Below are 14,987 nucleotides of genomic sequence, written 5' to 3' on the forward strand. Positions count from 1 at the left end.
CAGGGGGCGGGAGGAAAGGGGGTGCATGCTTACTGTACACAGGGCTCTTCTTTCATACTGAAGACTTGTCTTTAAATCAGCAAGCAAGCTGTGGAGAAGCAGAGGCCTCAGCAGGTGGCATGTAAATACCTATTGGGCTTATTGAATTGCCTTTCCTTTCTACTCACTTGTCATGTGTATTTCAAGTCACAAATGGAGAGATGTTGACGTTGTACCTTCCTGCTTTTTTGATCTGCTTCAGATACTTTATAAACTGGAATACAACAAGGCCAGACCCAGAGGCTACACCACCATCCATGACACACCCATGCTTCTGCATGTCCGCAAAGTGAAGGATGAAGTCAGTGATGTGAGTAACCGTCATTAGCCCCTCTGTCTTGGACTTTCAGTGTGATGTAGTAAACTCCAGGCCGTGACCTCCATCTGGGGAAAAGCCGCTTGACAACCTAATGCTCTGAAATAACAACCCTCCATCTTATGATTCTGTGAGTTGATTGGACACAGCAAAATAAGTCTGTTCCAAATGTTGCTGGCAGACAACGGGGGCCCAGCTAGGCCAAGATTCAAGGTGGCTCTTCCAGTCCCAATGTATCAGAGCCACACTGATGTGGATGAAAAGGGTAGGCAGATCCAGAGTCACAAAGTGCAATTAGAGAGAACTTAGTGGCAAAGCTTAGCCCAGGGCAGCAAGAAAAAGCAGATCTCTGCAGTTCGTATCAGAGGAAGAGACATGTATATTGTCCAGGTCAAAGGTAACTTTATCAGACCCAAGAATGTACCTGTTCATCTTGAGATAATGTCAACTGTGCATGGTGGCACATATCTTTAATCCTAGCACTACAGAGGCAGAGGTAGGCAGGTCTCTGTGAGTTCTACACCAACCAGAACTGTATAGTGAGAGCCCATCTCAAAACCAAAAGCAGACAAAACCATCAGCAAACAGGAATGTCAAAAGGTCCTTCTCTGGCACCAGCCTTTTGTTGTAAAGGTCTCTATGTCACTATAGTGGTTTTGTTGGAGTGTTTTGCTAGGAATCATTGCAGGAAAAACTGAGCTGGGTGACCAGGGTGACCCTGGGACAGATGTGACAGTTACAAACAAAATGAGCACAGCTCTGTGAAGCTGAATTACAGGGAGCCATACTCACACGACAGAAAGCTGATGGTCAATTGGCTTCTGTATAAATGAGGTCCTTCTGAGCATCTTTTCTGTATTGCTTGCCATCTAGCAGTGTAACGTCTGAGCTCTAGGTGTCAGAGAGCCAAAGCCTGGAAGTCAGTCAAGACTTATTCATAGAACCCAGACATCATTTTCTCCCTACTGTTTACACACATTCCAAGAGATGTGTTCACTTGCTGTCACTGAGATACATTCCCTTATAAAAAGGAAGTTTTATATTGACCCCCTGTTGGGTGTGCCCACTCTATGACTGATTGGCCCTGTTTCTTGAGCCTGGGTAAAGCTGTGACTCACGGCGGAGGTGCACAGCAAAGCAAAACACTAACTTCAGCATGAGATATAAAAAAGGTAGAGACGGGAGCTGGGTCTCACTCTCCCCTCTGAGGACAGGCTACAATGCTGAGAGGTAGGAGAGAGACCTGTAGGAGGTGAAGCCACCTTTTACTACCTGCCAGCAGCACCTGAGGCTGGGGACCAAGATGTTAGTTAGCATATCAGCCTTTAGGGACATTCCAGGTTCTAACTATGGCAAATGATAAAGAAATGGTCACCAGTTCTGGATGAGAAAACAGCAAAGCCACATTCTAGGACAGCATGTGGAAGAAATCCCACTGAGGCCATTGTAAAAAGTGCAATGAGACCCAACCAAAGCCACCTTGCCTTATCTTCCTGGAGAAAAATGAACTAGCTGTTATGCTCTCACATTCTGAATTTCAGGAGAATTGGTGTTCATAAATTTTTAAATCTGTTTTGTTTTGTTTTGTTTTGTTTTGTTTTGTTTTGTTTTGTTTTTCAAGACAGGGTTTCTCTGTGTAGCCCTGGCTGTCCTGGACCTCACTCTGTAGACCAGGCTGGCCTCGAATTCAGAAATCCACCTGCCTCTGCCTCTGCCTCCCAAATGCTGGGATTAAAGGTGTGCAGCACCACAGCCCTGCTTCAAATTCTTGAATTTAGGTTGGCATACCAGTACATGAGTATAATCCTAGCATTCAGGTGGCTGGCCAGGAGGATTACTAGTTTAATATGGCCAGGCAGGACTGTGTAGAAAGATCCTGTTTCAAAAAATAAACCAAACCAAACCAGATATTCACTTTGATTTTTCTTTTCCTTTTTTTTTTTTTGGATGATTTATTTACATTTCCTATGTTGTCCCCTTACCCCATCCCCCACCACCCCCTCGGAACCCCCAATCCCCTCGCCCTTCCTCCTTCTTCTCTGTGGATGTAACCTCTATCTACACCCCCCCACTCCCACCTCCCCACCCTCAAAATTCCCACCCCCTGGGGCATCCAGCCTTCATGAGGTCAAGGTTCTCTTCTTCCACCTATGCCCAGCAGGGCCCTCCACTTTTACATATTCAGCTGAAGCCCTGGATCCCCCCCTAAGTGCTCCCAGGCTGGTGGTTTAGACCCTGGGAGCTGTGGTTGGTTGGTATTGTTGCTCTCCTCATGGTGCCACAAACCCTTTCAGCTCCTTCAGTCTTCACTCTAACTCCTCTATTGAGAACCCCATGATCAGTTCAATGGCTAGTTGTGAGCATCTGCCTCTGAATATGTCTGACTCTTGAAGGCCTCTGAGGAGATATCCATATCAGGCTCTTATCAGCATGCACTTCCTGTCTTCCACATCAGCATCTACCTTTGGTGATTGCACATGGGATAGATACTCAGGTGGGGTGGTCTTGAGACGGCCCCTCCTTCAGTTTCTGTCCCTCACTTTGTCTCCATATTTGCTCCCTTGAGTATTTTGTTGCTCCTTCTAAGAAGGACCAAATCACCCTCACTTGGTCTTCCTTCTTTATGGGCTTCATGTGGCCTGTGAGTTGCATCTTGGGCATTTCAAGGTTCTAGGCTAATATCCAATAATCAGTGAGTGAATACCATGTGTCTTCTTTTGTGATTGGCTTACCTCACTCAGGATGATAATTTCTAGTTCCATCCATTTACCAAGGAACCTCTCGAATTCATTGTTTTTAATAGCTGAGTAATACTCCATTGTGTAAATATACCACATTTTTTGAATCCATTCCTCAGTTGAAGGACATCTGGGTTCTTTCCAGCTCCTGGCTATTATAAATAAGGCTGCTATGAACATAGTTGAGCATATGTCCTTGTTATATGTTCGAGCATCTTCTGGGTATATGCCTAGGAGTGGTATAGCTGGATCCTCAGGTAATGCTATGTCCAATTTTCTGAGGAACCGCCACACTGATTTCCAAAGTGGTTGCACCATCTTGCAGTCCCACCAACAATGGAGGAGTGTTCCTCTTTCTCCACACCCTCGCCAGCATCTACTATCACCTGAGTTTTTAATCTTAGCCATTCTGACTGGTGTGAGATGGAATCTCAGGGTTGTTTTGATTTGCATTTCCCTGACGACTAAGGATGCTGAACATTTCTTTAGATGCTTCTCGGCCATTCGAGTTTCTTCCGTTGAAAATTCTTTGTTAAGCTCTATACCCCATTTTTTAATAGGGTAGTTTGGTTGTCTGGAGTCTAATTTCTTGAGTTCTTTGTATATATTGGATATTAGCCCTCTATCAGATGAAGGATTGGTAAAGATCTTTTCCCAATTTGTTGGTTGTCGTTTTGTCCTATTGACAGTGTCCTTTGCCTTACAGAAACTTTGCAATTTTATGAAGTCCCATTTGTCACTTCTCGATCTTAGAGCATATGCCATTGGAGTTCTGTTCAGGAACTTTTCCCCTGTGCCCAAGTATTCGAGGCTTTCCCCCACCTTCTCTTCTATTAGTTTCAGTGTATCTGGTTTTATGTGGAGGTCCTTTATCCACATAGACTTGAGCTTTGTACAAGGGGATAAGAATGGATCAATTTTCATTCTTCTACATGTTGTCTTCCAGTTGAACCAGCACCATTTGTTGAAAATGCTGTCCTTTTTCCACTGGACAGTTTTAGCTCCTTTGTCAAAGATCAAGTGACCATAGGAGTGTGGGTTCATTTCTGGGTCTTCAATTCTATTCCATTGATCTTCCTGCCTATCTCTGTACCAATACCAGGTAGTTTTTATCACTATTGCTCTGTAGTACAGCTTGAGGTCAGGGATGGTAATTCCTCCAGAAGTTCTTTTATTGTTGAGAATAGTTTTCGCTATCCTGGGTTTTTTGTTATTCCATATGAATTTGAGAATTTCCTTTTCTAACTCTGTGAAGAATTGAGTTGGGATTTTAATGGGGATTGCATTGAATCTGTAGATTGCTTTTGGCAAGATGGCCATTTTTATTATATTAATCCTGCCAATCCATGAGCATGGGAGATCTTTCCATCTTCTGAGATCTTCTTCAATTTCTTTCTTCAGAGACTTGAAGGTCTTGTCATACAGGTCTTTCACTTGCTTGGTTAGATTCACACCAAGGTATTTTATATTATTTGCAACTATTGTGAAGGGTGTCATTTCCCTAATTTCTTTTTCAGTCTGTTTATCTTTCATGTAGAGGAAGGCTACTGATTTGTTTGAGTTGATTTTATAACCAGCCACTTTGCTGAAGTTGTTTATCAGGTTTAGGAGTTCTCTGGTGGAAGTTTGGGGGTCACTTAAGTATACTATCATATCATCTGCAAATAGCGATATTTTGACTTCTTCCTTTCCTATTTGTATCCCTTTGACTTCTTTTTGCTGTCTAATTGCTCTGGCTAAGACTTCCAGTACTATATTGAATAGGTAGGGGGAGAGTGGGCAACCTTGTCTAGTCCCTGATCTTAGTGGGATTGCTTCAAGTTTCTCTCCATTTAGCTTGATGTTGGCTACTGGTTTGCTGTAAATTGCTTTTACTATGTTTAGGTAGGGGCCTTGAATTCCTGATCTTTCCAAAACTTTTATCATGAAGGGATGTTGAATTTTGTCAAATGCTTTCTCAGCATCTAGTGAGATGATCATGTGGTTTTTTTCTTTAAGTTTGTTTATATAGTGGATTACATTGATGGATTTCCGAATATTGAACCATCCCTGCATTCCTGGGATAAAACCTACTTGATCATGATGGATGATTGTTTTGATGTGGTCTTGGATTCGGTTTGCTAGAATTTTATTGAGTATTTTTGCATCGATGTTCATAAGGGAGATTGGTCTGAAGTTCTCTTTCTTTGTCGGGTCCTTGTGGGGTTTGGGTATGAGTGTAATTGTAGCTTCATAGAACGAATTGGGTAGTGTTCCTTCTGTCTCTATTTTGTGGAATAGTTTGAAGAGAATTGGTATTAGGTCTTCCTTGAAGGTCTGATAGAATTCAGCACTAAAACCATCTGGTCCTGGGATTTTTTTTAGTGGGGAGGCTTTTGATGACTGCTGCTATTTCCTGAGGGGTTATGGGACTATTTAGATGGTTTATCTGCTCCTGGTTTAACTTCGGTACCTGGTATCTGTCTAGGAAATTGTCCATTTCATCCAGGTTTTCCAGTTTTGTTGAGTATAGGCCTTTGTAGTAGGATCTGATGATTTTTTGAATTTCTTCAGTTTCTGTTGTTATGTCTCCCTTTTCAGTTCTGATTTTATTAATTTGGATACTGTCTCTGTGCCCTCTGGTTAATCTGGCTAAGGGTTTATCTATCTTGTTGATTTTCTCAAAGAACCAACTCCTGGTTTTATTGATATTTTGTATTGTTCTTTCTGTTTCTATTTGGTTGATTTCAGCCCTGAGTTTGATTATTTCCTGCCTTCTACTCCTCCTGGGTGTATTTGCTTCTTTTTGTTCTAGAGCTTTTAGTTGTGCAGTCAACTTGTTAGTGTGTGCTCTTTCCAGTTTCTTTTTGTAGGCACTTAGAGCTATGAGCTTTCCTCTTAGCACTGCCTTCATGGAGTCCCACAAGTTTTGGTATGATGTGTCCTCATTTTCATTGAATTCTAAAAAGTCTTTTATTTCTTTCTTTATTTCTTCCTTGACCAAGTCATCATTGAGTAGAGAGTTGTTCAGTTTCCATGTGCACATGGGTTTTCCATTGTTTTTGTCATTATTAAAGACCAGTCTTAGTCCGTGGTGATCTGATAAGATGCAAGGGATTATTTCAATCTTTTTGTATCTGTAGAGGCTTGTTTTGTGACCAATTATATGGTCTATTTTGGAGAAGGTACCATGAGGTGCTGAGAAAAAGGTATATTCTTTTGTTTTAGGATGAAATGTTCTATAGATGTCTGTTAAGTCCATTTGGTTCATAACTTCTGTTAATTTCAAAGTGTCTCTGTTTAGTTTCTGTTTCCATGATCTGTCCATTGCTGACAGTGGGGTGTTGAAATCCCCTCGCTTTGATTTTTTGTTACTGAAAAACCACCATTAATTCATTGGGGGCAAAAAAGATTCAGTATTTTTTTATTTTTAGAATGTTTAATTTTCTGTAGCTCAGACTGGCCTAGTCTTTCTAGCCAAGCCTGGCCTTGAACTCACAGTGATTCTCCTGCCTCAGCCATCCAAGTGGCATGAATCACCATACCTCACACAAATTCAGTGTTTTAAATAACTTGTGGTATCTGAGCTTGTTGGCCTTTGCATACACTCATGCATGCGAGCACGCGCGCACACACACAAAAGCTTAGACAACTGTTATGCCTGCCACCTATCTCAAAACCTTGATTGTAGCTGATGGATGAGTGAATATGCCGTACTGTTGACTGTGAGTCACCATGAAAAGCCCTTGAATATTTAGTGCATTGGTTGAAAAGGTGGACATGTATAAAAGAGTATCTTTGCAATATGAAATCTGTTAAAAACAAGTTTAGGTGCTACACAGAAAAATGGACGATCACAAGTGTCTGTCAGGTCAAGCACGTATGGTAGCAGGCTGCTCCCTGCAGTAAACTGAGGCATTTTTATATCCATTTCCTCAAATGCTTGTTAGAATATGATGGGGTGGGATTGCACCTGGGATCATTCCCCTGTGAGTGAAAATGACCAGACTGTACCCTCGGGCCATGGAATTTGGGAAAAGCAAAAATAGATGAAGCTAGAGGCCCCAGGCTCAAGATAGCAGAACTACCTGTCAGCTCTCTCTCGTTCAATCCAGTTACCAAAACTCACGAGGTACAGCTCTAGTCTGACAGCTGTGATGACAGTGTCTTTTGGTGTGTTTGCCCCTTGAGTTTTTGTGTGCTGCTCACTGGGAAGGTGACAGTAACGGATGCAAAACCTTTGCCTGGAAGAGGTTCAGCTTAATAGACAAAATAGACAGGTAAATAGCTATGCTGTGACCAGAGAGCAGGAAGAACTGTGGGAGCGCAGGAAGAGGGCAGGCCTGAATGCCTCCTGGAGGGCAGTTTTCAGGATGTCTGTGCCAAGGCCCTCCTGATGTGGGAAGGCAAAGTATACATGGAGAGCTGCCAGTTGACTCTTCCAGCCCACGCTAGAAGGAGCAATGCCTGTGGCCACACTGCTGACCACACTCAGTGTGTTCCGACAAATGTAAGAAGGCTCAGCTCCACATAGCTGCATCTTCTCCCTCATAGCAGATTGTTACCAGATATTCTCTCATGGGTAACACCGTGTACCGCCATCACAGTTTTAGCTTCTTCACCTTTAAAATGTTTAATTAACTCCATAGGGGGAAAAAAAACTAACCATGTCATCATTGTCTCCCATAGCTGAAATATAAGGAAGTTTACCAAAGAAATAAATCTAACTGCACCATTAAGCCAGATGCTGTTCATATCAAAGCAGCGAAAGATGCCTACAAAGTCAACACGAATGTAAGTCCACGGCTTTCCTTCTGCTGATCCAGCCTTAGTCTCCTTTGCCTGCTGTAACAGAATACCTTTGACTGGGTAATTTACAGAAGTCGATTTACATTCTAGAGATAGGGAGGTGAAGAGTATGAGTACCTGGCACAGCTCCTCATACTGCATTCTCCCATGGCAGAGAGCAGATAGGGCCGGAGAGCAAGTGGAAAAGTCTAAGAGTGAATGCTCATTCTCCTGTCTCGTGAGCTGCAGTCCTCCTGGAGGTACTGCCTCCGTGACCACATGGTCTACTGCAGGTCGCAACTCCTCCTGTCATCCCAGTGGCAGTAAAACCTTAACATGAGTGTTGGAGATTGCTGCAGTTTGCCGTTTAACTGTAGCAAGAGTGATGGAGATTTGGCTACTTCAACAAGCATGTGGCCTTTCAGATCTCTTCATGAGATGAAGCTCTGCCTGTCCAGATGAGAAGCTCAGCTCCAGGAGAACGAGCAACGAATGATATTAAAATCCAAATTCTCCTTCTGCTCTTCATGAAGGGGCGTGATAAGACCAGGGTGATCTCACTAGGTCACATGCTACATTTCCTTAGTGTTTGTGGGTGTCTGAGTCTAGATGTTAATTCTGAAATGAAGACAGCACTTTGGAAAGCACGTCAGCATCTTTCAGTTTTTGTTCCATGCTCCCCTCTTGCCCTAAGCTCTAGTATCTGCTTCTGGAGGAGAAATCAGAGTCACTAGCTGCCGTCAGGTACACTGTCTGGACACTCCACTTGCTTGGCTCTTCCCTACATTGATGTATTTCTTTAGCTGGAACACCCTAAAATCTCACCCACAGAAGCAACTCTGTGAACTTAGATGGGTGCCAATTTTTTAAAACACAAAAATGGTGTCATGAAACATTAGAAATCCAACTGATTCTTATTCATTCCAGAAGCATCCATTTCTAGGGGCCAGTAGATAAAGGTGTCATAAAAGCTAGCAAGAGTCTTAAGGATGCACTAGTGGACAATAAATAGGTAAACAGATGTAGGAAGGAAATGTAGGGAAACAGACACTGTGGAATCTGGGTGGCAGTCATATAGAGTGTAATATTCTGGCCACATTTACAGAAATACCTGTAATTTACCTATAAGTTAACAAGTAATTAACTCTGAAAATGATGAGGGTGGAGTTAAGGCAGATTGTAGAATCACCTCACCTAGAAGTATTTCAAGCTTCAGTTCTAATTTGGGAGCAAAGAGTGTCCATTGATGACCTGAGTGACCGACAAGCTGCATAGAGTGGACAGTTTTATTGAGGGTTGTGTGAGCTATGATTTCTGGGATGTTAAACTGCAAGAGTCCCGCTGAGCACTGCATATATGTGTCGACTTGGCCTGAGCGTTGTCTTTCTGTCATGTTCAAAACAGCTGGACTACAAGAAGCAGTATGAAGCCAATAAAGCATACTGGAAGTGGACACCTGACCGCCCAGACTTCATCCAGGCTGCCAAGTCATCTCTGCAGCAAAGTGACGTAAGAGAGGAGACACACCTGTGGCTGTTCCCTGTACTCACTGTCAGGGCACTCGCCAGCTGATTTGGACTCCAAAATAGAAGGAAGTTTGAGGGGAGAAGCAAGTTCATGAAACAAGCCTGGCAGTTGAGCTTGTCCTCTGACAACTGGCATGAGGGCTCAGAGACCTGAAGCTAGAGAGGGCAGGAGAGCTGGTCCTAGTCTTGGTTCCTGGGCTAGAAGGGATGAATCTAGCATGTGGTAATAGTGAAAGGCCAGGAAGGCCCTCCCTTTACTCTGAGAATAGGGATTCCCTCTGAAGGCTCTTCTCTGGTTGAATCAAATGATCTGCTTCCTCTGCTTTCTTTTGTCGCAGTTTGAGTATAAGCTGGACCGAGAGTTTCTCAAGGGCTGCAAGCTTTCTGTCACTGATGATAAGGACATGGTGCTGGCCCTCAGGAACTCCTTAATAGAAAGTGATGTAAGTATTCAGCCTTCTACAGTGTCTACCCTGATTCAAGGCCATACTTGGCTCCTTCTACGGTGTCTACTCTGACTCAATAGTCTTCAGAAACATCCAGGACTGGACAGAAGTCCTCTCTGTAGGAGCTCAGCTGTGGTCCTAGCACATGCTGCTGCCCTCAGTGGCATCTGTGATGAGTTGGGTGCTGTCTGTGAAAATGCTGTTGAGCCTCTGGCACGGTTCTTGGCTTATACTGCAGCTGTCCATTCACATAGCACAGGGAATCTGAAAGATTGGCTGGATTCTGTCCCAAATCTTAAGTTTCTTTTCTGTGGGATTCTATTCTTCCTACTGTGTACTTGCCACCTCTGTAAAGGAAGAAAGATTGTGTGTTTCCAGGCCTGAGGAGTGTCAGATGACATATTCAAGAGTGCTTTGGACTAAAGGCAAAGATTTACCTTGAGGTTTTCATCTTTACTAAAACCTCAAGTTTTCAGGAAAAACCCATTTTTTGAATGAGCATTAAATCTTTTACTGTGTTCCTTGTTTATCAATGGTGTTCTTCTCTCAGAAATTGTTGAGGGATTTGGGAGTTGAATAAAAATGTGCAGGATACTTTTAAAAATGTAAAGAAATGGCTCCTCCCTTTCTACTCCCACAGCTGAAATACAAAGAGAAACACGTAAAGGAAAGAGGAACATGTCATGCTGTGCCTGACACCCCACAGATCCTCTTGGCAAAGACTGTCAGCAATCTGGTGTCTGAGGTAACCCACCCACAGCCCATATGCTTCACTTCTGTCTCAGGCTGAGGCCCTAAGCAGAATCCTTCATAAGCTCTTTGTGTATTTGTTCCTCCAGAACAAGTACAAGGACCATGTCAAGAAGCACCTGGCCCAAGGCTCATATACAACACTGCCAGAAACCAGGGATACAGTTCATGTCAAGGCAGTGACCAAGCACGTCAGTGATGTAAGTGGCCAGCCCCAGAGCTCTTGATGGCAACTATGAAATAGGTCAAAGACAGCCAACTTCCTGCTACAAACACTAACTTTTATGTATCAGCACTCTTAACCTGAGTACCTCTATATGTATCCTAAACTCTTAATTTTTTTAAAAAATGTATTGGTATTCCAGTTGTGCCAGTTGCAGCAGATGTAAGCTTTGCTCTATAGCACATCTTGCAATACAAGGCATAACTAATATTATTAGTGGGTGAGACCGATGCCAATCAAAAGTGGCCTCTGCTGTCATTAAGCGATGTATAGTTTGAGAGCTAAAACCACCTGGTGTACCTCAGTAATCTCTGCCCACACCGTCCTGCTGTTATAACCTATGACAGATGTTTTAAAAGTAAGAATTAGGAGTAAGCATTGAGTGTGCTTGAATTCAGTTCTCCAAGCTTGCTGGTATCGGTCCACTAGAGAAAAGAGGAGGAGGCAGTAGACTATGATCCAGAGATCAAAGTTCTAACTGACACTGTGATTGGGAGCCATGGATTTTCCTAAAGATCTTCCCAAAGTCCTCAAATAAATCTTTTCCTCACCTTCCTATCCTTACATGGACAACTCTGGTGCCATTTAGACAAACTACAAAAAGAAGTTTGTCAAAGAGAAAGGGAAGTCCAACTACTCCATCATGCAAGAGCCTCCAGAGGTGAAGCATGCCATGGAAGTGGCCAAGAAGCAGAGTGATGTAAGTTCCCCCTCATATCCCGAAGGTCCACTTGATAACGGTGGACCTCCAATGAGTGCATGCTCCTGCTATAGTGGTTCTCTGTCTGCTGGTTTTAGAAAAACAGGGGTGGAAATTGGCTTAATTTTACACACACGCATAAAGTTTTTATTTAATGAAAACTATTGAAAAATTCTGTGTACCTCAAGTAAGTGTTTTCTTCCCTCAAATAAAGGTTGCTTATAAAAAAGATGCCAAAGAGAATCTGCATTACACCACAGTGGCTGATCGGCCAGATATCAAGAAGGCCACCCAGGCAGCCAAACAGGCCAGTGAGGTAAGACCTGGCACTGAAGTGCCATTGTGAACAACAGGGTGTGTGCCATCAAGACCACCCTGCCCATTTCCACTCTCTCTGATACAGGTGGAGTACAGAGCCAAGCATCGCAAGGAAGGCAGCCATGGGTTAAGCATGCTTGGCCGCCCAGACATTGAAATGGCGAAGAAGGCAGCCAAGCTGAGCAGCCAGGTAATAGAAAATGGCAAACAGTGACTCTGGTGTGGGATTTTAAAAACTATTCAATGAGAAGCGATTCCCAGAAAGAACAGTGTCAACGACCAATGAGAAATGGGGTCCTAAGTTGAACTGTAGCATTTAAGCAGTTCAGAGGACCTTGACTCATTTCTTGCTAACCAACCTAGGCTTTCTAGTTTTCCACCTCTCCGTTTACATCTAACTATGCATCTAGCTGCTTGTGTATTTAACTGCTCTCCTGTGACAAAGGGTGCCTTTTGTCAGGCTGTCAGATTTATATCCAGAAGGTCTGCTTTGTACTTGAGTCACCTGTGAGAGACTTGGGACTGTGTAACAGTCATGAAATTCTAACTTCTAAAACCCAACCATGTAAAAGAACTTTTATCCCTGCCTTTAACCACAGATATGAGTGGCCCAGCTCAGCATGGCTGACTAGGGGTGAGCAAATGTCTTCAGGTTCTTGTCTCTGTAGTTAAATAATTGCAGTCTTGTATGAGGGCTTGTCACAGTATACAAAATGTAGACTTTGTATTATTAAGACAGGTTCAGTAATGCATTGCCCAAAGCGAACTGCCCCATATTCCCTAATCTCTCTGCAATGCCTTCAAGTTTACACAGGTTTTCAGAGAGCTACAGTTTAACATCAGCTCTCTTAGTACAACCTTTGGGTCCATCTGACGACAGGTCAAGAATATCTTCTTTCTCCTCCAGTATGGAAATCCTGTCTTCATCTTCTTCACTGTTTTGTATCTTCAACTGTTTGTTTAAAGAAATAGGTTCAGGGGTCATATGGTTGTGCCTATTGCCCTCCAGAAATCAAATGTGACATTATAAACCAATAACATCAAGTTATAAAATAGGAAAACAAGTTCAAAGTATTGAGACAAGAGGTTCAGATGACTGTTAACAAACAAATATGATTTTTATAGTAAGCACCAGTGCTTACTTACCAGGCCATGGTTAGCTGATATGGCTGATGAGAAATGAGTCTTTTTTTTTTTTTAACTGAGTTTAGGATCTTTACTGTCTTGAAATGTCCTTAGAAGGCTCTGTCATTGAACAGATAACAGAGTAAAAATCCCAGAGTTCTTTCTTTAAAATGAAGAGGGAAAGAATGGGATGGAAGGAACTATTCAAACTTTATCTTCTTTCCTTGTGGCTTGAAGTCTCCCCCTCCTCCTCTGCCACCTCGGAAGCCTCCCCAGCCTCTTTAGCCAAATGAGTCTTAACCAGGCATGGGTTGGAGGGGTCACAGCAAGACTGAGCTGTGACAAGTTTATTGCAAGCCATCAGATTTTTATATCTTTATCAGAAACAGAATACAATGGAGGTGGCAAGGATTGATACAGCTGTAGTTGCCTGGATACGATGCTGTTTGCAAGCTATGCAGGGCATATAAAATTAGCCTCTAAGACTAATTGTCCAGCCAAGCTTCTGTATGCTTCACAGACTTCAAAGGAGCATGGAGAAACATAGGCAGCCTGAACACTTTGCTGCCTGAGGGAGTGAGTGCCTGGGTTTCTCGGGAACTGAAAGTCACACCGTGTCCCCAGGAGTCACAGACTCTCTCCTGAAAAACCTTTGACACATGCCTCTCAAGGCAGCTCGATCAGGCCAACCCCATGATTCCCTGAACTTATATTTAAATTTTCTGTTCCATATTTTATCATAAATTAATGGGACCACATAGCCACTTGAGACCAAAACATAATATGACTTAAAAAAAAAAGCCTACAGTTTTATAGTGAAAAATAGTAAGAGCTTACAAATCTAAATTCTTTTTTTTTAAAGGTTCTAAATTTTATTACTGGACAGACACCCTAATTTAGACACAAGCAAGTCTCCAGGTTAAAAATGTTGAAATCCATCTGGTAGGGCTGACCGATGACCACAGTTCAGTATAAACCCTCAGTCTTGTCACTGTGTAAATCCTTACAGACCCAGCTTCGTTCTCCTCCAGTGTCTTCTCTTAGAGTTGTACCTGATTTTGTTACCAGTTTTCATCTGGATCCACTGAGGAATTGGACGATTTTGCTTTTGTTTCTTGGCCAGGTATCGCTTGATTCTGAAAGTCTTGTGAGAAGACATGGCGAGAAGCCGAATCAGGCACAGTGCGCACGATTGGGGGGGGGGGAGGAGAAGAGAACAAATCTAAATTCTTAATGTTTTTAATTTTTCAAGGCTTTCCAGTTATCAAATTACTTGATGTTGAAACTGAAAACTTGGGTGTTCTTGAACATCAAAAGCCTGTGAATCCTATGTAAATTCACATCCTAAGTAAACCCTATGTCATGAAGAACACATCTCACCCAAACTCTTGATAAGCTCATCTTCCTGGCTCACATCCCCTGAAAGGCTTTTGATAGTGTTTGATAAGTGTCTGGTGTAGACCTTGGCCCAAGGGACCTCAGCTGTGGGTGGTCATCATCATTCTGACTTTGTCTGAGCAGTGGTGACCATCCCTAGTCTTCCTCTTGCCCTTTGGTCTGGATACCAGTCCTTCCCGCTGAGACTTTTTCCCACAGGGTTTCCCTTTGTTTTGTAGTAAATTGCTTCCAGAGAAGAGCCCTGTAGCACTGGCTACATTTTGTTCCTGGGATGTGGTTTTGCCTTCCACCATTCTGTGCTGTCTTTGTGTTTGTAGTACTGTGACTACCAGTGACCACCATCCTCAGGATCGTCCCCCTCTGTTTCCCATTCTGGATGCAGACAGAGTATGTGGGCCGTAGTGCTGTGGTGGCATCTTCTCCTGTGTGGCAGGCTTTGTTGACTTTAATTCGAAGTCTCTGTGTCTGTTCTGCTGGGCATGTCAGGTAATAGGGAATCACCATGATGAAGCCTTTCTCACTGGGAGTCTTTGTGTTAACTACCATTAGTTGGAGGAGAGTCTGCAGCTGTCTCTGATGAAAGTTGAGGAAGGTTTTAAGCTATGATTTGCCCTAGGTTGTATCACAGACCTTTCCTGGGT

General features: G+C 43.1%; 1 protein-coding gene and 1 pseudogene across 1 annotated transcript in view; one reads left to right on the forward strand and one right to left on the reverse strand.

Moving 5' to 3' along the window:
• The window catches only part of Neb (nebulin), a 198,940-nt gene that overhangs the window by 153,648 nt on the left and 30,305 nt on the right, over positions 1–14,987 (forward strand). Inside the window, exons 124-132 of the mRNA XM_028769166.1 lie at positions 242–349; positions 7,762–7,866; positions 9,265–9,369; positions 9,725–9,829; positions 10,473–10,577; positions 10,672–10,782; positions 11,395–11,505; positions 11,720–11,821; positions 11,909–12,013. Of these exons, the coding sequence (XP_028624999.1) occupies positions 242–349; positions 7,762–7,866; positions 9,265–9,369; positions 9,725–9,829; positions 10,473–10,577; positions 10,672–10,782; positions 11,395–11,505; positions 11,720–11,821; positions 11,909–12,013 (957 nt within the window). The remainder of the gene's footprint in view (positions 1–241; positions 350–7,761; positions 7,867–9,264; positions 9,370–9,724; positions 9,830–10,472; positions 10,578–10,671; positions 10,783–11,394; positions 11,506–11,719; positions 11,822–11,908; positions 12,014–14,987) is intronic.
• Positions 13,866–14,107, reverse strand: LOC114622727 (annotated as a pseudogene).

This window comes from Grammomys surdaster, unplaced genomic scaffold, assembly GCF_004785775.1.
Source record: "Grammomys surdaster isolate TR1022 unplaced genomic scaffold, NIH_TR_1.0 191, whole genome shotgun sequence".
Lineage (NCBI taxonomy): Eukaryota > Metazoa > Chordata > Mammalia > Rodentia > Muridae > Grammomys > Grammomys surdaster.